This window comes from Neocloeon triangulifer, unplaced genomic scaffold (genome assembly GCF_031216515.1).
Source record: "Neocloeon triangulifer isolate White Clay Creek 2 clone unplaced genomic scaffold, ASM3121651v1 ptg000012l, whole genome shotgun sequence".
Taxonomy (NCBI): domain Eukaryota; kingdom Metazoa; phylum Arthropoda; class Insecta; order Ephemeroptera; family Baetidae; genus Neocloeon; species Neocloeon triangulifer.
In genome coordinates, this window is record NW_026775554.1 from 12,760,251 (window position 1) to 12,787,747 (window position 27,497).

Consider the following 27,497-nt stretch of genomic DNA (forward strand, 5'->3'; position numbering starts at 1 on the left):
ATTCCAGCACGAGTGGCGTAATTATAATGAAATTAAACTCGAGCAAAACGAATTCGCGTCCGAGAGAGGTGGGTGACGCAACTGCAGGAATTTTAATCAAGCGCTCGCGCGAAGTACACAATAAAAGATTTGCATGTCTGCTCGCTATGCGCTCTCTCGCCAGCGTGCACTTAATAATTTTATATATGTATGCATTTCATGGTTTATGAAGTGCAGCTTTTACGGCCGCCTGGTATCATTAACAATGCTTTGTAATTGATAATGGTGCCCATAAATTACATGCAAATGAGCTGCACTTGTAATATTTCAATTCATGCCCCAGCACGAGATAATATTCATATGCACAAAATAATTCATATTCCTCCTCTGCCAACTTGAACATTATTATATATTCTTCCTCCTTGATAAATTGATATAAAAAAGTAGGGCTCAAGAAATATTAATAACATTATATTTATTTTAAATTGCATTTTAATTGATTTCATTTTTTTTTTATTAATTAAATTTTAAAATATAAAAATTATATAAAGTTAATGCTATATCTTACATATTAATTTTGGACAAAATTATTTGCAAAATTTGTCAATTTGTAGTATTTATTGTGTATCTAAGATAGATGATGATTTTTTCTGCAAACAAAGTTTAATTTTCAATTTTCCAATCTTAAATATTTTAAACTCTTTCGAATACCTCACTCTACTCAGTGTTCAATATCAGATAAAATCACCAATAGCTGACAGATGCAAACCTGTAGTGTATATTATATAGAAAACAAACTTAGTACTGAAATAAACAATTCTATTTTGACAAATCTTCTTGTTTTTTGTTGGCGTTGCCTATTTCTGCTTTCATTCATTTGCCAGTTTATTTTAGAAGTTTTTCGAACGTGTTTCTTCAGTCAGAGGCTTTGAAGAAAACACTCAATTTTACGGTCTGCAGACAGTGCATTCGCGTTTCGTAAATAATTTTATTGCACCGGCGCTCGTGTGATCCAAGTCGCCGCGAAGACACACACGTGAGCGTGGCGTTCGTTCTCTGCTCGCTTGGGTCTATGGCAAAATGCATCAGCAGACGGCGCTAAAAATACATCACCGCCCCATTTAATTATTAGCACTGTCGTAGAGGTGCGCGCCGAAATTATAATCTGCACGAGGTGCATTTCGCCATCCGTCATAGACAGATAGTCGCCTAGTGTTGATCAAAACGCAAGGAATAATTTCACATTAGTGGAGAGCTTTTGAAGTCGGATTTTGTTCTGAATTTTCTGAAGCAGTGCGTATTTTACAAATTTAGAGGCATGCATGATATATGCACAGAGGAAAAATGTAGGTTATCTTTACATTTTCCAAATCTACCAGCATCCAGTGTAAAAGTAATAAAATTCGTTTTCAAGCAGAATATCAAATAAAAAAAATCGCAGAGCCGCAAGAGAAAAGCAAATAAAACTATCTCCTTTTCTCTTCTTTTAATTGTTAAATTGAAATTTAATGATAATACATATATTTAATACTGTTTAAAACTTACTAATACATTTTATAAAGTTGAAATCTAAAACATAACAATATTGGTATATAAATAAATTTTTGTATACTATTTATTGTTTTATTAATTTTTTAATATTTTCGCAATATGCATTAAATAGAGTCATCGTTTGAATGTAGAACTATATTTCGTCATTGTTTTAATGTAGAACTATATTTCGACATCAAGTCGAATGTAGAACTATATTTCGACATCAACTCAAATGTAGAACTATATTTCGACATCAAGTCAAATGTAGAACTATATTTCGACATCAAGTCAAATGTAGAACTATATTTCGACATCAAGTCAAATGTAGAACTATATTTCGACATCAAGTCGAATGTAGAACTATATTTCGACATCAACTCAAATGTAGAACTATATTTCGACATCAAGTCAAATGTAGAACTATATTTCGACATCAAGCCAAATGTAGAACTATATTATTTTAATCTACAATTAAAGTTGATTAAGCTGCCAATTTGATTAAAATCGTGTCTTCAAAATTCACCAGCTGATGAGTAGGAGGCGTGCGAACAAAAGTACAACTACAAAGGCGATGTCATCGTGGAAACAAAAGCCCGTCCATCCTTCGAGCAGACGATGAGAGATGAAGACTTCTTAGTGAGAAATACATACAACGTCAGCCGGCGGTGGAAACTAATTTATGCACCTCTTAATTAAAATGCACGCGCATGACTAGCAGATAAACTGCACTCGTAAACGCACAACTCTCGGCGCATAAATTACGCGACTGAAATTTATTGTGCCTTTCGCGCCTATTAGGAAACAGGGCGCGCGAGAGAGATACGTTTGATATATTTCAATATTAATATATAAAATAAATGTGCAATCGTTGGTTGCTCATAATAACATACGCCGTGCAGGAAACAACACTGATTGATTATCCGCCCACGTGGCACGAGCAATCAGAGCAATGCCCCTGGTGGCCGGCAACCTGCTCGCCGGTACTTTTTGCAGCCACCTACGCCACCAGGGAGCAGCTCCATCAATTTTCCAGCGGCGGCAGCAAATTAACGCTGACGTCAATTCGATTCGCTGGAATCACTAAGGAAACGCGAGGCTGCCCGTTTTGGGTTTATTTTCGAGCTGCAACTAACCAGCTGAGCCTAGGGAATGGCAGTGGGAAAATAATATGTACAAAAGTTAACTTTATCTGCACAATACAAACAAAATTCACCAGCCGCAAGCTGCGTGTTGTAAAATTAAATTTTAATTCCATTTATATGAAAGGGAATATAATTTGTATATTTCTTCCTCTATAAAGTTGCAATTAATTATATATTAATATAAGAAATATTTTTTTTAAATTTTTTTTCCCTTTATCTGTTAATTTGACATAGACTTATAAATCTTCGCCTCGTTATTTTATTAAGTGCCAATTTTTTAATTTTAGACATCAGGAAAATCAAGGGCACTAAGAACCCCATAGTCCTCATGATTCCAAATTGCAATCAGAAGGCCTTCAAGAATCACCTACTCAGCCTTCTCGAAATTAAGTGCGAGAGAGCGTCCGGTATAAATAATTATTCAAATAACACACGTCAATCACATATCTGCCGGCCGCTCCCACACACGGCTATTAAAATTCTTCTAGTTTGTATTGACTACTCCCGTTTTGTTTCATTCACTGGCACCGATGATTGACTGACAACATCCATCTTGGCAGTCAAACAAACACTCGCGCTTTGATCTCGCACCCCCAACACATCGCTCGCTCATAACCGGCTTAACACACCAGAACGCCGATGACCAGTGCCAAAAAGCCGCATTAAAGAAGCTAACAACGCGGAATGAGCTTTCGCTATTCGCCAATTAGAGAAGCGCGAGTTGCTATTTTCCAAAGACAGGAAGTGCTTTGGCCTTGCGGAGATGAATGGGCGCATGTCACTTTCTTTATGTTCTATTTTTTAAGAAACCGAAAATATTTTAACTTTTTTATCCCTTAGAATTTTTTTTTTGAAATGCATCAGCTAAATTTAATCAAGTGGAAAAACCCAAAAAATGTACAAAGTTTTATTTATTTAGAAAAAATTATTTAAATTTCAGCATTATTTAACAATCGCTTTTAATCAAATTAAATTAAAAATTCTGCTTTTTTTAGAATCAAATTTTTTATTAATACATTAATAATAACGTAAAATTTCAATTAATTTAGCAAGAACTTCAGACATTTCTTCAATTAAAATAATGTTCTTATGTACACTGATGGCATGAGCTTCAAATCACAATTTTCTTTACTTTAATTATATAGTTGCGAGGACAACAGAGGAAAGTGCGTTGGCCGCGAGAAAAAAGCATTACAATCGTGAAGACAGTTGGTCCGGAATCCGGCAGTTATAAATGGCCGTGCACAGCAGCAGATGGAAATCTCCTAGACCGCGAGAGTAGATTTGTGCGTGGCAGTGAATAAGTAGTGGTTTTTGGAGCTCACCCACCCACTCGCTCCGTAGCTGCAGGTGATTTGTACCTCGTTAGCTGCATGTCCATCACCTTGGCGCAGCCCGGCTAATCAGAACCCCTCATCATCATCATCTCGCTCTCTGCGGCCGTGCGCCGGCTCCCAATGTATTGGATTACACGCGGGGAGCTAAATCAGCATTTTTATTGCCTCCTCTTGCCAAGCAATACGCCGGAGATTATTTTAATGAGAGCCCTGAATTCCTTCTTTCTCTACATACACACACGCGGGGTCTATTCTCGGTGAGAGTCGCGGGCAACCGTGCGCAGTACTTGACGTCCAGGACACTTTTGTATACGGGAGCTCCTTTATCTGCATCTATAGCTGTTTTGGTACAGCTGACTGTCCCATAAAGTCGATGGAATCATTGCCAGTATTGAATTTCTAACTCTTTGGCTAGACCTGAGCAGCTACAAGGGGACAACATATAGAGTTTTTAGCTTAAGTTTTGTAATCTAATTTAAAGAAATATTTGATTTGCTGATTGAGCTGATTCTATAGCTAATAAGATTTTATATTTTAAAAATGAAAGGATTTTATTATGGTTAATTTTATTTCACAGAATTTTCAGCGTGGTAAAGCGAGTTGCATTGCAGCAAGTACTTGCCTTTGACACGATCAATTTGCCGGCGTATAAAGTAAAGATTTATTTTCAATTTTTAAGCTTTGAGAGTCACAAAGATGAACAAAGTAAAATAATTTATCAAAGTTTCAAACATTTACAAAAAACAACATATTAATAATAATAATAATTAATTTAAAACATTAAAGCTAAAATAAAATTCTGAGAAAAAATGCTATATTTATAATTATTAGTTTTCAAAGTGAATTTTTTTACATTAATTATTATTTTTATATGGTGTTATACCAATGACCCTGGAATTTACTTAAGAAACGTAATTTTATTAATTCGAACATTTTTTAATCAAGTATTATAGAATAGTGTGTTGGTTAAACCAAATAAATTTAATTTTATAACAAAAAATATTTTATAGGTTTGTTGTTTTTTTACAATATAATTGGACAATCAAAGCAGCCAATGTGCCCATGGCTTTTATTAAAATAATTGTAAATTTCTTACCAAATTCCAAAGATCATTATCTATCAACTTTGAAGATAGCTTAATTAGCTAATTTGCACTTGCCAGATATTTTTTTTACTGTGAAATTTCCTACGTTTTAATAATTACTCTCTGTTTTCTTAATAGAGGGCAGATTTCTACCAGTTTAATTTGAACGAGGATTTGAAACTGCAGTGCTCACCAACACTTGCTTATATATGATTGAAAATAAGAATGATGTTTGTAAGTGGTGGGTGTTATCAGATGAAAGCCGCAGAGTGTGTCCTTTCTTGTTGCGGTGGAAAATATAAATGTATAATAATACAATTACGCCGAATCCCAAAATTGCCACAGCGCCTAATTAAGTCGGCTGACTGGGGCCTCCTCCCTGCGAACCGCGAGAGAGCGGTTGAGTGTGAGGGCGGGACAATGGCGGGAGTGGCCCCCTGCTCGGAGGTGACGATAATGTCCCAAAGGGCACGCGGCATTCCTGCCTTGGGCCGCGACCGCTCTTTCTTTCATTCTGTCTCCACGCACCTCTACTTTGTTCCTACCAAATTATCGCGTTGGCATCTCTAATTTTTCATCCAGTCACGAAGGACCCTTCAAATAATTGAGATTTCAATCCGACCAAACTCTCGCCGAGGCTTTTGTCCGGCTGATTTCTGCATTGTGATTCTCCTCTCGTTTGGGTTTTACACAAACACACACAGACATGCACACGTCGGGTTTGTTTGCTTGTTGTGGTGTTGTGTTGATATTAGTTTCTTTGTTGGCTTAGGATTGATTTGATATATACGTTTCAAGAAACAAGCACATTCTCTTTCTCACCTATTGTTTTCCAAGTTGCAAAATTATTTTTTGCGAACATATTGCTGATAAAATTAATGACTTCAAAAAAAATTATATTTCATAGCCGGTTTTTATGCTTATCGATTTTTAAAATTACCCAATATATTTAAATTAATGTGAAAATGATCGATATAGAGTTATTTTCTTTAAGAATTGTACTATTAACCTGACAGGAATTAGCTAATGTTAATTAAAGCTAAAAAATATAAACTACAAAATCAATTCACTTGAGACTTAATTTAGGTCCATAAAAATATATAGCTAGTTTTTTGTTCCAATTAATCCTCTGCATATTTATCAGACAAACACGAATGATGAGGGGCTGTCCAAAAATTTATTAGGGGAAGAAAAAGTTTCTTTTGGTCCGCGGCCAAGTGGGCGTGCAGTCGCACAAAAAAGCTTCCCGCTCTCACAGTGGTGGTATTGTATGATACCACAAAGAACACTCTGACTCTTCTTCCCAGTCCGAATTAATTAGTAAAGAACGAAGAAACAAACGCGTTTATAAAAAGCCTGCTGCGAGTTTCACCTGTCCACAAACGTCGTCGCTGCGCACAAACTGATGTTCCACGCAATAATATAATAATTCCATCCTCCATCCGCCCAGTCTGCGAAGAGAAAGAAAATGCGTCTTTTCGGTTATCTGTGAGACCAAATCGCAATCTACGCCTAAATTCCGAGAGCACAGTGAGAGTGCCAGGTCGGATATTTTCATCCCATACAATCAGACCTTTCTAATTCTGATTTAATTTGTACGCGGCTCACTATAACAAAATTTATATTACAAATTTAAATTTTTATAATTTAATTTTAAAACTATAAATAGAAAGCATCATTCCGGTTTTTTTTTATCTTTTTGTGTTTCAAGGCTCACTTCTTATATCTATGAAATGCAATTAATTATTAGAATTTAGTTGCAAATTTAGTCGAAGATATTTCAATATTAAAAATTGTTTTCATTGATTCCATATTATCGTCTGGAAATATTAATAGCTGCGTTTACTTTAAGTATTCAGTACTCAATTAAGCTTTTATTCCACCAATTAGCCGACAATCCAATCGTTTTTGCATGAATCACAAAAAAAAAACTATGAGTCTGAGAGAAGCTTACAAATTGACTTCTCGCAAGTCAAATTAGAGCTCCATTAGGTGCACGTAATTTAATTAATTGCGCGTACTTACCGCGCTGAACGATTAAATCAAGTGAACCAATTATTATCGGTGCAGCCGCATTGAATATAAGCCTTGTTTGATAGATGCATCTTGTGTGTGTGGGGCCGTTGCTTTTGCCAATTAGCCGCTTGTTAATGCTCTTTTACGGCGCAAATCGCAATTGAAGTTATTCCCCGACTATGTTCGGAATAATTATACGCCGACAAGGTATTTCACTTAAGAGGACATGCAGGCAACAATCGCCGCTCATTTTTCAATTTTGAGAAACAACAATCTGCAGAGAGCCTGGTCTCGTTTTGAAAAGTATGCTTTCAATCGCGTCCCACTTGATTATTTTCACCTCTGCTTTGTTTATGCTCAATTTGCCACGCTGGTAAATAATTTGCCGGCAGACCGCAAAGAGGAGGCAAATTACCGAGGAAAATAACTTTTTTTTCGCATATCTGCGGTGGCGTCAATGAATGCGAGTGGAGAGAAAAGGATGCGAGAGAATTATAAATAAATTCATATATACCCTGGTAAAAATATGAAAATGTGCGCATGCATACGGAATAAACACAACAATAACTGGGCGTGCGAGAAACAAGTATGAAAAGCTGCATAAATACATCTGCGGTGGAAAATCCAGCCTGCGATAATGAGTTCGAAATTGCTAGTGGGTGGGAATATGGATGTGCCGGGGAAATGACAGGGACGCCAGGTTTGGGACATGAAAGCTTACAAGTGGCCTGATATAAACTTTAATAGGCCATATAGCATGCTGGGAATACAAGAAAATACTGGGTGGTGGAATTTAATCATCTTTTTAGGGATTCAACAAATGAAGAGAAAATAGTATAAGCTGAAGATATTTTTTTTATTTAAAAAAATTTATAGTAATTAAAAAATTAAATATTTTCCTTTTCCCTCTATTTAGAACAATGTTGAATCTATAAACATAATAAATAATATAATAATATCATTTAATTCCGTTTAATTTCAAATTTAAAACATTTAATTTTACCGGATCTTTGCATTGAAAATATAAAAGGGTTCAATTTAGCATGGTATTTTTATTAATAGATTTTCATATTCAAAATGAATTAATCAATTTTCCAACATCAAATGATGTGTTAATTTCAAGCCAGGAATGAAATCTGAGAATTCAAAAATATCAATATTGCAGATTTTTCCCATCTTAAACTTTTTTTTGGATAATTTAAGTTATAAATTTTGAGATGAAAATAATATTAAAAATTTATGTTTCCAAAATTTAATTCCACCATCCGATGATATCAACCATGTTTATGCCGAGCACATTTTGTCCTGGACCATAAGGAACACATCACTCTGCTTGTATGGGCCCCCGCCCATGATTATTATGATTATTGTCGTGAGTTATGTTGATGGGTGCTCGCATGAAAGTTATTTTTGGTGACTTTTTAAATAATTTAAAAACGTGTTTTAACCTGAAGTGAAAGTTATTCAGATTAAATTTTAATAAATTCATTTGTTTCATAATAAACAAGTCTCAAATAAAAAAATCTGAACTTGTATCCTGAAAAAAGGAAAGGAATTTTGCTTAATTCTTTTTCATTGAGGTAAATAAAAAATGATTTCAGAGTTTAAATTTCAATGATATTTGATTTTATTCATTTTATTAATATTATTAGTTCAAATTGTTTAACGAGTGATTCGGGCAGCTGCAGTAACACGTTTATTAAAATGAGACGAAATTTACACAACCAATCGTGCGTGTCTGCATCATTCTCGCGATATAAAATATGCAATATGCGCTTGCGGGTATATCTGCGTTTATTTGAATCACCACAGGCGCGGTGGCAGCGAGAAAAATGGCAAGCGTGACTTTGAAATCAATTACCGGTACACGCTATTAAAATTCATAGCCTTTTAATAGGCCGAAATAATAGCAATTCATTAGTGTGGTAAATAGTCATAATCCTGCTCGCAATTAGCTTAGCAAACTGTCTATTTGCTTGTATTAATACCTGCTTTGTCGTAAATATATACCTGATAGAAAAGAAATCGCGTTCATAGACGCGCAGAGAATAAACGGAAGAAAACAACCGAGGACGTTAGAAATGAATTTATATTTCAGTTGGAGCGTGCATAATTAATAATTTACTTTTTGTTTGCCGCAGGGCAGAACGGCGTCTCGATTTAGAAAACAAGAAAAGCGAAGCAATTTCGTTTAATATATTTATTATTTTTTCTAAGGGCGTTCCGATTTATTACGTTTGTGTTTTTCCGGCCGATGCAGCCTGTGTTTTGAACAATTACCCCGGTCGGGGAATATTAAAATAATGTATGGGGTATCAGGTGTGTAATTTACCTGAATATATCATTTGCTCATATAACTGCGGCACACACTCGTTCTCCGTTGCACTCGCTCTGACAATTGTATAAATTCGCTCGCTGGTCGCAGGGCAATGGAGAGCGGCCTAGCTGCGGGAAAATGATGGCGTCGATTTAATAATATCGCGACTGACACTCAATTGATTTTTATGCGCGTGTTGTTGGCTCACAGAGACACGCCGCGGAAAATTTATTGCCGTAATTTACAAGGGATTGGTAAACTCATTGTATGTTCTTGTGTCGCCGGTTATGATATTCTTTTAATTTCCAAATCCCTCAATATTAGAGCATTAAGGGATTATGGAGAACATTGGAGATTAATTTAGGTCAATATGGATGCCATTTTGCCAAAAAACCTCAAACTCAAAATTATAGCGCTTCAGAGTTTACAAATCTACTGGCTGATTTGCAGGTATAGCATAATTGAATTTCACTGATTTGTCTAAAATAATGTTAATAAAACACTTGGTAATTAAATAATTACTGGATACTTCCTTCGCATTTATAAAATTTGCAGGTTAATTAAAGATTAATTTTTGCAAGTTGATATTTTTTAATCTAAATAATATTAAAAACACTTAAAATATATGGAGAATGAATTGAAGTGGTTGTTCAATTTTGAAATGTCGAACGGAATTTACGAATGATGTATGGGCAGAGAAGGCACGGTGATCATTGATTATAAATTTATGAATTAAAAATTGAAAATTAATTATTCAATTCAATTCGTTAGTTTAATTTTCTCCAAACAAGTCAGAACAATCAATTGGGAGAAAAATAAAAAAGGATAATATAATTGTGAAACTTTGATTACTATTTTTTTTGTTTTTATATATTGTATACGTTTCAACCATCAAGTTCAAGGGAATTAAAATTATTTACATAACATAACCATAGATGCATCATAATATGATGATGGCTGATCAATTATATTTTTAAATGATTAAAATTTAAATCATAGTTTATTTGTGAAAAATACTTAAAAATATAGCAAAATAAATTTTTTAGGACTTGTATTTATTTTTAATTTTAAATTTTTGGTATAATAAATTTTATGATCATTTTTTTTTATCAAATTTAAATAACAAAAAATTTGTATGGTGTTTTGATATTTTTTCATTTCATATATTATTATTTATTGTGGTACCTATAAAAGTGAGATAAAACAATTAAATTTTTTCAATAAGTTAAAATTATATTCATACGTATTAAGTAATTCACTTTTTGTAAGCATATCATGCATTTATGTGGATTCTATAGACTTAAGTCTTTATTATGATTAGAAAATATTCATGATGGGAGAATTTTACATCAAATAATAAATTAGATCAGATTAAAATGGTATTTGTATGCGCTGTAAATAAAAAAGTGGCGCAAGAAGGGTCCTTGCATTGTGATTTCTCACGTAAACCAATGCAGATTAATTAGTTCTTTTTATCTCTCTGCATTGCGCACTTGGGCATGGTTTCTCTTTGTAAGTGTAAAGGCCTGAAATGGAGACGCATTAGTACAAATGTGGAAGGAAAGTGAAGCGATCTTGTGATGGATGGAAGCGCCGCGTGCGAGGGGGAGTGCGTGCAGCAGGAAAGTCAATGAAATCGCGAGGTGTAAATGCTCTCGAGAGCTCCCTCGCACTGCTCTCGCCTAAAATGGTCCTGCGGCTGGATGCAAACTAGCAGCTTTGGCGAGCGAGCGAGTTACCATGTAGGTAGGTGAGTTTAGTAAGTATGGCTGTTTCTGCCGCCGCGCTATTCCAGTTTCATTCTGGGCCACATCTCCATGTTCAGCCGCGCGAGTACAAAGACATTATTTCAGTCGTAAAAAGTATCTCATAATGCCGCCGTTGCGCCGTGCCGAGCTAAAAGAAACAGCTCTCCTCTGGACAGCCAGCAATATCTGCGACTTTAAAGCGTTTATTTTAAATTCATTCTCGCTAGCACAATAACAAGGCTGGCCGAGATAACATTGCTGATACGGCAGTTACTTTAGTGGCCGATATAGTGCTACTAACACAAACACACTCTCACGTGGGTGACACAAAACGAAACTGCCGTGTACGCAAAATGAAGAGACCAAACGGTCAAGGAATGCTCGAGATACAAAAATGGCCCAGGATATCCTACTTCATCTTCCATTTAGGAGGATGGAAATTCAAATTAAGGAATTTTAAGAGAAAATTAACAAAACGGTTGTAGCAATAGACATTTAAAAAAAATTCTCAGGGTGTAAATGAAAACCTGCTTGAAAAAGTTTTATCAAAAAGTATTTGCAGATAAGCCAGATAAATAAAATTATTTAGAAAACAAGGAAAGCTGCAGGCATTGTTTCGCTTGGTCGTTTTTTCTTTTTGTATATTTTTCATGTATGGTATTACTATCATGGTTCAGAATTATTTCTTTTCAATTTGATTCTCAGAAACTTTTTTTAAAGACTGTCAGATGCGTACTTTATGGCACAGAGAAAATAATTCTTCAAAGTTCAAATAAATGAAACTATACCAGAATCAAATTAGGAAAGTTAAGCTGGTGAAAATAAATATTTGCGTATTTATATAACTAGCCCAACTAGTCTAAACAGAGGACCAGAATTTAAATCTCTTTTGACGCCCGGACCAAAACATTGATGGTGTCGTAAATTATAATTCAGCAACGGTCTTGTCAACACGGATTCAGTTTCACGGCCGGAAATTTCGCAAATAGAAATTAACTTTTTGGCGACGCACCATTTGGAAGCATTCCTGAGCAAAAGTGGCCGCCACCGTTGCTTTATTTCTCGCACCGCACTCGCATTTGGCCAGAGCCATTATGCCGCATTATTGTACGGTGACTTTTGTCCCCTGGCTCTCTTCCCTTTTACTCTACTGCTCATTTGCATCGAGTTCATATTTTAGAAAATAATCGTAAAAAATGTCAACATACATTGGCAAAATAAAACGAGGCGTTTTATTGGCAATAAAAGAGAGCCGAGCCGAAACAAAAAGTCTTTCATGAGTGAGTGCCAATTTTTGAGATGCGATCTCTTCCCTCAAGACGTCTCTCCAGAGAGAGTGATGCGACTAGTGGCCAATTTTATTGCTGCCACTCGGTCTTATCACAGAGCGGGAGGAAAATAACAGTTTTCATACATATGTCTATATGTTTTATGCGCTCTGATTTACCTTTATTGCCGTCGTCCTTGCTGAATAAGCAGCGAAACTGTATATGTACATTTAATTTTACAGCATCGTACTCCAAGAGAGTAAGTAACTTGTGCTGAGACAGACGTATACGTACTTGTAGCTCTCTCAATCTATTAAACTTGATTCGAAACAAAACTTGCACTAATTATAATCTTTCGCTCAATTTTTTCTTTTTTTTAATTTTCTTCAACTAACTATTGTTGAAATATTATTATTGATTCAGGAAAGATTGATTGGAATCCAACTTTTTTGTTCAGCAAAGAATAATAGAAAATATTAAATGATGTTTACAAAATCCTTAAAGCAGCTTTTTATCTTGTTTTAACATCATGGAATCTGAATTTTTTTACTAAGTCTGTGCAGCAAATATTAACAAATTTAAAATGAGAACACAACAAATTAACTGCACAAGCTTTCAAATATATTATTAAATTTATAAAAATTACCAACAATTTTGCTGTGATATTTAGAAATTGCAAAATTTTTTGCATTTTGATGACATTTCTCCAATTTTTAACACTTTATTTATTAAATTCATAAAGACTAGGCTCAGTCTTTACGTCCCAATCACGTTTTTAAAGGACCTTAAATTAAAAGGCATCGCTCGAGAGTAATTCAGGAAAATTCAAAGTGCGAAGGTGTTGTTGCTTTTGTGATTGAACAATGCCCCGGCGAGAAACAATGGAGAGTCGTGTGCTCGCGGTGCCGATGTGATGAGACGCCGTAAATAAATTTCCATGCTGCATTTATATGGATATGTGTATGAAATCTTCGCCGCGGCACACAGATCGATGCACCTTTCGAAAGAGGCACACACACAAAAAGCAGTCCCTTGGTCAAATATTGTGTGCCGGCAATTCGTAATTAACTCCAATAATCCCGAGTCACGATTCTTTGCACCTCCGCACACGATCCTTTATTATTTCTCACTCTCTCGGCACCTCTTTCATTGTCTTTTTCTCCGGATAAGATCAGATTCGTATGTATCGGCTCGAATCTCACACTCTGATAAAAGCGCAGCGAGCCAAGTAATGTGTGTATGAGCAGTCCATTTTCACGAGAGTGTGTTCAAAGTGACGACGAACTCTCTTGACTCCTCGAGAGCCTTTCAAGTTGGCGGATTTTGATTCCATCTAGATGTGAGATGATAGTCAATCAGTATATTTTAACAGTTATTAATACCAATAAAAATTAATAAGTTTAATATTTGCAAATTGCAATATTTATTTTATCAATATAATTCTTTACTATAACTTCCTTTTGTAAAATTATTTATATAATTATTGCTGAATTTCTTAATATTTGAATTGGTTAAAATTATTTTTCGTGCACAAAAATTGGTTTAACTATAAAAACTTCATTTCATGATAACTAATTTGATATATAAAAACCTTTGTCTACAATTAATTAGGTCATCTGAACGTTACGTAGTTGTAATTAATGAAATGTCAATTATTTTTTTATTATGTATAATTCATAGAAGCTATAAAAAATGAGTGAGAATCATGAATGAATTAATATTTCAGTAAAATGAAAAAAATTGTGAACCCTGATGAACAATATTCCACAACCTTTAAAGCCCAAGTTTTTATGTGAATCAATATAAGCATGTGAAAGCTTTTCAATAATTAACAACAAACCAACAATAAATGTCAAATGCGCACTGCAAACATCTACAACATGTTCAAGGCAAGTCTTTAGAATGACAGCCCCTTATTTGATGCTTTATCGAGTGTGAAGCATAAAATGGATCTCTGCGCTCTTGCTTCTCATTTTATGTTCCACTTGGAGTGCGCAAGGGCTGAATGACAGCGATGGATGCAAATAAACAATTATTTCGCATTTTCCCATGACGTTTTCGCTCATGAGGGCATTTTCAAGGCTGCCGTTTCTCAATCAAACGCCTACTATACATGGACCTCATTTTCCACTTTGCAAACTTATTTGAAATTGACAAGTGCGGTGGCTATGATGAATCATGAAATTCTTTTCTTACCTGGCAGAGCTTACATTCAAAATTGGCAAGCAGACATAACACTTCGCATTAAACGCTGATCAGCGAGTTTCGCGAAAATCTGCTGTTCCAAGATATATTCCCATTGTTTACTTCGGCTCAGGTCACGGCACGTCGTTTTTCTGATGAGAAAATTCTCCTTCGTAGGAGGCAATAGCCTGCAAGTGGCGTTTTCTAATTTGTCCACGGAGAGTTATTTAATGTGAAAATAATTATTCATTTCCAATACACATCGGAGAGTCATGCATGATTGTGAACTTATTATAAGCGGCGGGTTGTTATTATTCGTTATTATACATCAGGCGGCAGGCAGCAGCTCAAGACGATTATGCTGTGTAATGCTTTTGTGCTGGCCGTGCTCATTATTTTCATGCAACATAACACTGGAGATTTCATAATAACAATAATGACGAGAGAGCACAGATAGCCCTCCCTCCTCCCACACATTTAATTTGTAAATAGCGAGACGGACTATTGCTCCTTTTAGAAATTTTGATAAGTTATTTCTTGGAAACGATTTGTTAGTCCATCAGAATGTAGGGATAAGAAAAAAAAATAAGCAAAAACAAAAAATGCAAATGGAACCTGAAATGAATACACATTACCAATCGATTCAATATTAAGTTAAATGCGTAGTTAAATCTGTGCCCGTATTAGATTTAATAAATTTTTTCATAAAAAAAAATTGCGCTTCCGTCAGAAAAAGAGACATACTGCTCAACCAATTAATAGAATTTATAATTCATAGCGTTGTATTAGAAACTTTCAACCTGGTTCAGGATTTAAATTTTTGACTTTACGATCACAAATGCTTAATTAATTTTTTTTTATCAATTTGCGAAATTTAATACATATTGTAAGAGATTTAATTTAAAATGTTTATATTTTTTTTACTGTCTTATTGAAACTCTCTTCCTTAAATTGATTTTTTTCCGCACAAGCTCGGCAAATATCTTGGCAAATACAAAGGGAGCATTTTAATATAATAACAAATGGATGTTTTGGTAATTGCGAAAGTTAATTGTATCAGGACGCACGCTGTGCGATTTCTTATATTTAATTATGACCACCACCGCTCGCATGCACATTCATAATACAAAACACACCGACAGATACATATTCTATTTCAAATGAGAAAAAAATCTCTTCTTTCATCGAACGGGCAATCTCGAATTTCTGGCCGTTTTCTGCCAAGTCACCGCGGCCTCACTGCGCGGAGCCGATTAATTATTTTAACTCCTTTTACTTTTTATCTCATTATATACACACACACGCCGAAATAAGCAGCAGCACCTTTTGAATTCAAACTAGAAACCCAATACCTTTCCGCAGTCTGACGGACAGACTATTCAGATCTGTGTAGTTTAATGAAGTTGTTGACCCTTTGCTCGGCCCTTTGTTCAGTCTCCAGACTATACATCTCTGCATTATTTTTACACCTTTCTGCCACTCACGCCAAAATCTCGGCCGGGGATTGGCAAACACTTTGGTTTTGATTGAAGGTTCCAGATTATGATGGCTAATTAGAAAACGGTGATTTCCACCTTCCTTGACACACCGTCCGGTTTAGAAACGATAGACTTGATAAAAAGACGAGCCCTTGCAGACATGATTGGCCTATTTAATACACAAATTTATGAAATTTCTACGCTGTCAACTAATATTACTTGTTTAATTTTATAAAATTCATGTTTATTATATATAAACTCATTGTTCTATATTTCAATATTTTTGAATAATTATACGCTTGATGATATTTTAATTATTAAAACTATCTGAATAATTTTTTCTCTCACAAATGTTGTTCAAACGTGAGTTAATAATTTCCAAATCCCTGTCAATACATTGCATGCATATTATTTGATAATTGTAAAAAAAATTATAAATGACAAAAAATTATTAAAGAATGGCTAACACAGATTCTTATCAAGAGGGACATTTGAAATTTAATAAATCAAACACATATTTCAATAAAAGTTTCGCTTTTGGTGTCTTGAGTGCCATAAAAACTTATGGATATACAACAGCCTTTGATTTTCCCGTTGCGAGGCAAATGAAACCAGGCAAATCAAAGCGGCGGCAATAATAAAAATTGCCTAGTCGTCTCCCCTTAGCCTCATGCCTACAGTTGGCCGCAGTCAGATTCGGTAGCGTGCAGAAATGATTGGGTGTGGGTTATGAGTGAGAGAGAGATCGAGAGGCGCACAAACCTTTGCCCATGTGGCCCCTAGGCTACTGAATTCATGCCTGGTGATTTAAACGCGTAGAAACATTTCCATCTGAATTCAGCGTGCCAAATTTTATTCAGCCTTTCCTGGGTTGCAGATTTTAATTCATATCTACACTACTTCTCAAACTCTAAATATAAACAATAAAATTTATGTTTAGTTCATTTATTTATGTCAAAATAAGAAATTTATGGTTAAATTAAGTCAACTAACTTATTATTCTTAATATTATGTACAAAGCTTTTTGTTCAACATTATTTCCATTATTTACATTTATAAATTTGAGAATGTATTGTTATAAAATATATTATATTGATATTTTTATTTTAAAAATTTTAATCGCTCATGTCTTTAGTCTCGCATGACAAACTTACAATTTATTTAATTTTACTGAATAAATATTAATTTATATATTTTATCGTTAATGCTAATGATAATAAAGGAATTAAATTTAAAATTATACCCAATCCCATCCATCCTGCGTTAAATTCAGTGCGTAAAGTGAATAATTCAATTGTTAGATCAGAGAACGACAGTAATAGAATTTTCATGGAATTTCGCAAAATCATTGCCGAAAAAAGGTCGGAAGAAAAACTAGCCTCCATCGGACTGAATCAAAATTTTAATTACACACGCGGCAGATTTAGAGTGTTGCAACAAGGAGCTCCCGCTACTTTTTTCGCCGCTTGTATAACGTTTCAAGTGTCAATCAACAACAAAGCGGGCGCACTCCCAAGTATAATTAAGATGCAAATTAACTGCCCGATGATCAATAGTCAGCGCGGAGAAAATTGAGATGTGCGCTCACATTTTTTTCTCCTTTACTTAATGACAGCCGTGAACTTTTGAGTGACACGTGAAATAATAACTCATTAATAATAATGCTGCGAGAGAGATGATGTAATTAAATTCTCACGTCCAACTCGTCCAAACTGTGGTTAAAATAAATATATCGGCACCATGTTTTCTCTTTTGGGCCCGGAGAAAATCACACCGATAGAGAGATGATTGCGGCGAGATCAGAATATTTAATAGGGCAATCAACAGGTGCCAAAATGGCAACTGACATATAAAGTGGATTTCTAGCCTCTAGAATTTAGAATAAATGAACGCATTAAAAAAACTGTAAAACGGGCACATCGGATAATTTGAGGGTTTCGTTAGAGTGAAATAATTTATTGAAAAAACAAAACACTAGGAGTTTTATTTTATTAGGGAAAAAGGAGAGGAATTTACCGAGAGGCGACGCTTTTAGCCACAAGCAAAATGATGAAGGAAAGCACCGAAATTACATTATTGTGGGTGAATTAAATTCAAGAGCGTTTTATTGGAGAGCCTCTGAAGGCTGGCCAGCAGCAGTGGCACGAAGGTTTATATGGCTGTGGGAGTGCGTTGGTCACGCGATCGCGGCCTCACAATCGGCGGCACACGCTTTCGAGAGCTGAGGCGAGTGCGTGATAGACCGGTCGGTCCTTCCTTCACGTGTATCCAACCACCGAAGAAGCTCTTTTTCTACTGCTTATTATTATTTCTCCGGCCATTATCATATAAACTTCTGCTTTGATTGTGAAAAGGATCCCGCGGAGGAAAATATTTTCTTTGATGAGAGACGTAGTAAAAAAATATAATAACAATAATGAATAGATAAAGGGAGACTTTAAGAGGTCAGTGTTAAAAGTTTTTTTAACTAGTATAATTCTGAGAAGATTAAAATCTAATCTTATTTTTTCACTGTAAAATTTTTATTTTTATATATATATTTTTTTAAGAGGTAATGGAAGTTTAATTTCAAGTATAATTGTGATTGAAATATTTTTAGAAAAATATATATTAAAGGGAAGGATATTTAAATTTAAAATTATTCATAACCAATCATAAAATATAGTTCAAATAATGCAAACATAAGTAGAATTATTGCTGAAATCTATATTATATTACTAACAATGCGTTTCAACTTTCATTTTGTGCATGTTAAATGTAATTAATTCAACGATTTCCCAATGCCGTAGATTCATTTAACCGTATCTTTTCATTTTTCACTGCCCTCCTTGTTAAAAAAGCATTCACGGCTTGCTTTCAAGAAAGGTTTTGAAACTCATAACACGCAGATTTTTGCCTCAGGTCCGGATGTTTATGTATTTTCCTGTAGATGCGCCGAAAGGCACATCTTGGGTAAAACTTCATTAATAATCCGCTTTCCTTTCCACGCATCTTTTCGCCTCGACAATAAATTTCACGATCGAGAAGGAATTCCCTTTTTTCGCCGAATTTAAAACTTCAAACTGGCTCAATTGTAAAATTCTTGAGGCGCTGGCGGCGAATTTGCAAAAATTTGCGAGGCCAATAAACTTTTACTGCCAGCGAGCGGCTTAATCTGCTGAGCTGCGCGGATTCTAAGAAAAGCAAACAATAGAAAGCCACCCCCTTTGCTTTCTTTGTCTCAGCTGCGCAAATTTTACGCCGCCAACATTCTGAAGGCTGACATGCAGACTTCAGATCGCGTCGAAATTCACTGGGTCGTGTTTTGCGCCCCGGCATTCGCTGCTGCGCGCTCTCGACCAGTGGGAAAAAAGCGCTCAAAATTCGGCTGCAGGAATCCGCCTGCAATGTCAGCTTTCAACAGCCGCCGCTTTTTGTGTCAAAAAGTGATTTAAAATTAACTCTTTGAGCAAGAGCGGTTCGCATTGCGGCAGTTCGCCTTGGTCTGGTTAGAGAATCCAACAAGAGAATAAAAAAAATCATTGTTCTTGAATTTCCTCCAAATTGAATTAATCAGTTGCAAATTGTTTAATTAATTATTTTAAATTAATTTATTATTACATTTCAAATTCTTAATGAAATTTAAAAATTAAATAATGTACAAGAATATTAAATTTCTTTTTAAAAAAGAAAGACAAGCTGGACTGTTAATTTCAAGATCAATTGCATATATGGCATAATTATATTCTCTAGACTATTATTTTATATAAACAGCAAACAAAATTTCATAAAAAAATTGAAAATACATTCCGAATGGTATAGCACCTTGATAATTGAAATTACCACAAAAATCAATAATGTACTACATTTTTTTTTTAAATATTGTATTTCAAGCTTTAAAAAAATATTATAATATTGAAAAAATTAATTATTTTAAGGAAATAAATAAAATGTTATAAGACTTATAAGGTTCATAAAAAGTTATTATTCTTATTATAACTTATTTATTGAGAAAGTACTTAATTTTTATTTTAAATATGTCTCGCACTTTACTGCAGGTCACCAATTTCCAATTTAAAGCGACCCAAAAAGACGCAGAATTTTTTACCCTGACGGTCAGGCGTATGTCTTTAGTCGTTATAGTAAAATATGAATTTTGCCTGTATTAGGAAGTGGTCGCATTTTCTAAATATGGGCGCATCATCAACTCGGCGCGCCGCTTTCATCCCGTTAATTCATCATCCTCCTGCACAAAAAGAATTTTTATTTACCAAAGCCTCGTTCTCGTATATGCATAAAAAATTCACCTACGTGACGGGAAAATTAATTCTTGATAAAGTATAAAAACTAATTACGCGCGCTCACATGGAGAGTAAAAATTTCTTCCTCTCGCTAGCTGCTGCCCACATCTCTTTCTTTTTCGCTCCAGCAGCAGCGGCATTTTTGTTTTTTGCCCCTTAATGATTACTTGGAAAGGATAAAGCTGCGCCTCCCGACAACCAAATTACCATATTTTCTCTGTGGAAACGCTGAAATCGCGTGCCACCGTTGAACGTCTCTAATATTTTTTGTTTAATATTTTTATTATAATTATGTCTGCGCGGTGGCGGCGGCAGCATCATCATCATGCACAACAACCCGCGGCTCTCCGCAGCGCAGGTGAACGCATCATGCACCCAAGCCATCCACCGCAGTGTAATAATCACTGACTGCGCAGCTCGTGCGGACCGAGATGCTGCTCCTCTGGAGTTTCAACGTCGCCAGCAGACTTGCGAATATAAAGCCAAGTTCTCTTCTTGTAATTACCGCCTGCTGGAGGAACTCGATGAGCCATGAATCAGCCGCGAGCGACTTTGCCTCTGAAATGATTTCAGCTTCCCAAAATGATTATCATATGCGTATTTAAAAAAAGACCACAAAAATTATTTTTCATTCTAGAAATCACATTTTAATTAAGAATTCAATTTTTTAATTTATATCTGTTATACAAAATTTTGATTATCCTTCAGTTAAAAAAAAATCAATATTTGTTTGGCTTTAAAAATTTAAGAATTACTTCTTGTACTTCAAGCATTACCAAGAATTGCTTTATGATTAGAATTACTGCCAAAATTGCCAAATGGGCAGTAACGAATATTATCTGCCTATTTAAAAATGTGAATTATTTTAGCATTGCCATTATAATTGCCTGCGCTAAATTTTATAGATTTTATTGTCCTACGTAATGTTCATAAAAGCTAAAAAAATGTTTGGAAGAGATTAAAATACATACTTGGGGTATTTTTTATTTATTTATTACATTTTCCAACAAAACAATTTTGTAATTGTTCAATTGAGTCCCATCTTGAAGCGACAATGCAGTGTGCGTTCAGTATAAGTATGACAAATGGATAATAAAGCAATCACGTCATAACAATTATTGCTGTTAATTGTAGGCGTAAGAAATAATGGGCACCAGTTTTCTGAATTGCTTGTAAAGATACCACATAATTTTCAAGAAATACTGATTAAATTTGGCACCAATTGGTATAAAAAACGGAGAAGAGTGATTCGGATGTTCAATTGCAAGTTGAGTGAGGACAAAACCAGAGCATAGATCCACCATGGCAGAAAGTGAGTAGAAACTTTTTTATTTATAATATTAATCCCCAATGCAACGGAATAAGCCATTTCATTAACGTTTAAGTTTAAAATTATAATTTCTTTAATGTTAACTCAACTTATCAGTGAGAAATTAAAACATAATTTCCATAGAAATTAATGATATTTAATTCCAAACACTAAGCAGCATTATTGAAAGACGAAATTTTAACATCTTATTTTCAAATTTTCAGATCGTTTTCTTGGGTGGTTATTAATCACTACTTTGGGATGGTCCTCAACACAGATGGCAGCCAACGCTCTAACTCAAAGCTCATACAAACCAATTGCATTTGATTGCAGCAACGTTATCTGCCCAAACACTACATGTGGTATTGGCACCGTCAACATTCCAAACCCTGGTGAATGTTGCAGTTTTTGCAGATGTGGTCCAAACGGCCCTGTCAGGATTCCGTGTCCTTCAGGGCTCCACTACAATTACGAAACAGAACTCTGCGACTGGCCTCACAACTGTAGTTGTGAAGAAAATTTAACAACTGGAAAACCTTTAGACCCAATAATAACAAACACAACCCCTGCAGCCCCTACAACAGCCCAAACCTTCACCACACCTCAAATAACGTCGACAATCGTGGAATCAACTACAAGGCCAACAACAAGGCCTCCAAACACGCCTCAACCAGCCACTAGTCCACCTACTACGACCCTACCAACAACCACGGCCCAGCCAGTAACCAGGCCACCAACCACGACCCAGGAAACAACTAGGCCACCAACCACGACCCAGGAAACAACTAGGCCACCAACCACGACCCAGGCTACAACCAGGCCACCAACCACGACCCAGGAAACAACTAGGCCACCAACCACGACCCAGGCAACAACTAAGCCACCAACCACGACTCAACCAACTACTATGCCACCAACCACGACCCAGGCAACAACTAGGCCACCAACCACGACCCAGGAAACAACTAGGCCACCAACCACGACCCAGGAAACAACCAGGCCACCAACCACGACCCAGGAAACAACTAGGCCACCAACCACGACCCAGGCAACAACTAAGCCACCAACCACGACTCAACCAACTACTATGCCACCAACCACGACCCAGGCAACAACTAGGCCACCAACCACGACTCAACCAACAACTAAGCCACCAACCACGACCCAGGAAACAACTAGGCCACCAACCACGACCCAGGCTACAACCAGGCCACCAACCACGACTCAGGAAACAACTAGGCCACCAACCACGACCCAGGCAACAACTAAGCCACCAACCACGACTCAACCAACTACTATGCCACCAACCACGACCCAGGCAACAACTAGGCCACCAACCACGACTCAACCAACTAGGCCACCAACCACGCCCCAGGCTACAACTAGGCCACCAACCACGACCCAGGCAACAACTAGGCCACCAACCACGACTCAACCAACAACTAGGCCACCAACCACGCCCCAGGCTACAACTAGGCCACCAACCACGACCCAGGCAACAACTAGGCCACCAACCACGACCCAGGCAACAACTAGGCCACCAACCACGACCCAGACAACAATTAGGCCAACGACCACGACTCAACCAACAACTAGGCCACCAACAACCACCCTAAAAACGACTACCAGAGTACCAACAACTTTACCTCCCAGACCCGTCTGCCGAAATGTTGTATGTCGATCTTGGTTCATATGTATGGCAAATCCAAATGACTGCAACAGCTATTGTGAATGCGAATGGGGAATTCCATATTTAATTAAATGCCCCAGTGGTCTGTACTATAGCTCATATTATGGAGTGTGTACATATCATAGATATTCAGATTGCGGTTTGGCTCGCTAATTGATAGAATATTCACTGTAAATTTTTGCATGAACTGTATTACGATTATTTTAGATAATTGGAAATATTAAAAAAAAAATGATACAGTTACCAAACAAATTATTATTTGGAGCTCTTAATATGATCATTTCATGTAAAACAGCGGAATAATAGATATCAATAAAATAAATTTTTATGAGGAATCGATGATATTTTCTCCATTTTTACTCCATGGTGGATTAATTCACTCCTTGCTCGTGGGAAAATTAGGTGACATTCTTACTATTGGAATAAATCAAATACGTTCACTCAAATCTATTTCCATTCCATGAAAAAAGCATGAACAATCACGGTAAACTGGGAAAATAAAACTACTCTTGTGATTTATTGTTCAAACGCTCTCATGTGCAATTCAATCAGACGCGCATCTAGAATAAATATCGAAGGCAGTGGCCAACTTTTTGCGCCGATAATCATCAATCAGCGGCGGCGGCCGCAGATTAGATCTTCCTTCCATTGTGTCCGCGGGCACACATGAAAAATGAACGCAAAACAAAACGAGTGGCGCGGCGAATGAACAAACCGACTACTTTCTTGTTCATTCGAGAAAAGTTGACATGCGGGTGATGTTACTGCTTATTATCATTTTATTTTGCTCTGCAATTCTCGGAACCTGGCAAGATTTGAATTAAAATTCACAAAAAAGCCGCACCAAAAAAGCAAGTCCACATTCGGCGGGAGTTTATGGCCATATTGTTTGCTGGAAGCGCGTCTAATTGTCACATTTATAACCTAAGTGATACCGAGAATTCGGACTGCTCCTCTCCTTCGCCGACAAGCGTCTCGCCTTTGTTTTTCGTTCATTTAATATGCAGGCGCAAAACCTTGCTCGGTTGCTGCCGGGGGAGAAGCAAAATTAATGCATGCAAATTGAGCCACTCGTCAAAGTGGCTTGTGCACTTTTACGACCGCACGTCCCTCGGCCGCCTAATAGTCTTATAAATGTTTTTATAGAGGCGAAAAGATCTCTTCTGCCAGTCCTGCCTTGAGTGGTCCGTAGTATTTAATTGTGCACAATTCTGGAATTTTCGGTAGGAATTTGAATAATATTTGCAATTTTTTTTAGCGGTGATTAAGAATAAAAAACCAGTTTCTTTTTTTGTATTTGTCACTAACTTGTTCAGTAATTTGTTTACTCAACCATGCACAAATTGTCTAATTTGAATTATCATACACATGCTGATATACTTACAGGACTTATTTTCACAATATGAGGGAAGATTTTAATATTAATCTTTGTATATTTCTACAATATTAAAATAATATTATGAAAGTCTTATCAGAAGTTTTAACAGTTAAGTAAATGTTTATTCAAAATATTAATGGTGATTTGAACGTGAAATTCTACCAAAAAATTAAAATATTAAATTTTAAGGAACACAGTTTTATCAAAAAATACATTTTCACTCATTGCATAATTGTCAACATATTACAAAATTATCATTGGCATATTCCTCTTATACAGATTTTAAAATTTCTGGAAAACTAATGCAGTTTTTATCACCTTTTTAGATTAGCTTAAGGCTTTTGTTATCCATTTTTATATGAAGAAACTTTGAATAATTTTTTTCTGTATAGTAAGTTTTTTATTATAACACTTCTTTATTACGCATTTGGTATTTGTGATAAATACTCAAAAATGTGCAGCAATTCAATAGCTATAGAGCGAGCAATTTATTACTATTTTAAAGTGGCGAAAATTATTTCTGCCATTAAACATCATCATGAAACGTAGTTTATACATAAAAGCTTTTAACGCGGCGCTCGCTGAACCAATAAATAAAAAGTTGATACATAATTATGTGGTCTATTTTTGTATAAAAAGCTTTCTTTTTCACCCGAGCATTCAATTTCTCCTCGCGAAGGTGTGCGATTCGATTTCCTGATTGACCGCCGCGAATTCCGCAGGAAAAAAATGGGTCGTGATTGAACCTGCGAGATGCAAATGAGCAGAGCAGATTCGTCGGTCGCGGCTGCAGCAAACGCGCTCGTGCACAACGCGTGCTGCTGCGAGGTGTAATTTCTTTCTCTCCAATGCAGCCGCGCGCGGTGCGTCGATTATCGCCATTATTGATCGAGCTGATCATCTCGCCTCAGCACCGAGTGGGGCATAATTGTTTTTGCCACTCTCGGGCTTGAATTATGACTCTTTAATGGACGAGTGCGAGATCAACGCTGGATCAGTGACCGTTTGATGTGCGATTTCACTAGGATTCAGTGAAATACTTTGCTGAATAAGACATCACCAATTTTATTCATGCGTGGTCTATTTACTATAAATCGTTATAAAGAATGTATTCAATCTTTTTTTATTGCATATACTATTATTTAAAATTTAAATTTTTATACTATATAAAATGTAATTTAAAATAATTATACTTCAATTAAATATAATTTATTATTTCATTGTTATATATCAATTTTAGTTTTAATGATCTTTTAAAAGTATTTATTTCATATAATAGTCTTTTACACTGACTAATTACAATATTTAAATTACCTTATCATTAAATAAGTTTTCATAGTCATTAACCACTATTAATATGAAGGATTAAACAGTAAATTCTTTTTGTGTAACGGATAATTATTCTAGTTAGATGTTCCTGAATTTATGTATGCTCATTGCTCCTTATATATCTATATTCAGATAAGAAATCATGATAATTAATAAGAATTTAAAGGAATAAAAAATTTCTAATATAATGTTTTTCGTTTTTATGATGTATTACTGGCAAACCAAAACTCTTGCAAATTAAATTTATGTATAGAGTAAAGAAGTTGGCACTTGAGGAGACGTTCGTAAAATTGAAGTAAAACTTTGTCTTCTCGCTTTAAATTTAAATTTTGTTATAAAAATAAATAAATGAAAAAAAAAATAAATGCAGAGATTAAATTACACTACCAGTTTCAGTACTGTTTGTCAATCTTGAGCTATACAAATTTTTGCTTTTACAATAAATTTGTTATAAAAAATTGTTAGTTTTAATCAATTAACATTATTTTTTTAGTTTCGTTTTCAACATCAGGACATGTTTTAACGAGTAGCGAATAGCAAAGCCAGCCAATTTTAGTGATCTGTTTCAATTTTCTTCTGCGGTCCTCACGCAATCTTGTGTATGAACCTCATTGAGCATAAAATTTAGTGTAAAAATAACAAGAATCGGCTTGATTGATTTCTGCGGTGGTGGAAAAAATTCGCCGAATTATAAAATTGATCCAGCCAAAAAGGGGACACGGCGCGCCGGCACCAGAGCTATTGAATTACACAAGAGAAAGAAAAGAAAATCAATCAGCTCGCCGCAACCGCCACTGCCATCCGAGTCTATTTGAATTCGCGACTCGCGGTGCGCCAAAGGTGCTGGCGAATTACTTTAATAATCATAGTGATTACAAACCCAAATACAATATAAAGGTCGGCTCTTGCTATTTGTGTTTCTGCAACGAGGCGCTGACGACGCGCGAAAAAATATTCACCCGAGGGCCTCACTGATTTTATTTCGCGCGGTCTATTCATCACTATTCCACAATGCTGATTGTCATAATTAGCGGCTAATTACGTTTGAAGATGACGCGCATTCGATTTTCACGCAGGTTCGACTTGCGTCGAATTTTTTTGTTCATCTGACGTGGACGCATTAGAGGAAAAGATCCATTTATAAACTCAAGTTAACCTGCACCAGTCAATAATGAGCAACTTACATTTTGGGAATTTAAACGGATCATTCGCAATAAAAGAATTAAAAGTGAATGGTGCAGCAAGATAAGATTATTATTCTCCAACTATTACTCGGTACTTTTAATGACTTATATAAGAACAACACAATCAAATTATATTGCACGAATAATGGCCATAAAATGACAAGAAATAATGGAAGTGTCTTTTTATAGAAGTGTGTCAAATCATTATTTGTGTTTAATTGGATTATCAATTAAATTAAGT

General features: G+C 35.6%; 2 protein-coding genes across 2 annotated transcripts in view; both read left to right on the top strand.

Annotated features, from left to right (window-relative positions):
- Positions 1 to 27,497, top strand: part of LOC132196544 (uncharacterized) — a 162,232-nt gene that overhangs the window by 95,239 nt on the left and 39,496 nt on the right. The gene's annotated exons all lie outside the window — the stretch shown is intronic.
- LOC132198271 (mucin-2-like) lies at positions 21,617 to 23,929 on the top strand. The gene is made up of 3 exons (XM_059622207.1): positions 21,617 to 21,678; positions 21,900 to 23,347; positions 23,918 to 23,929. Exons 1-3 carry the CDS (start codon positions 21,669 to 21,671, stop codon positions 23,927 to 23,929), a joined length of 1,470 nt encoding a protein of 489 aa, XP_059478190.1. The 5' UTR covers positions 21,617 to 21,668.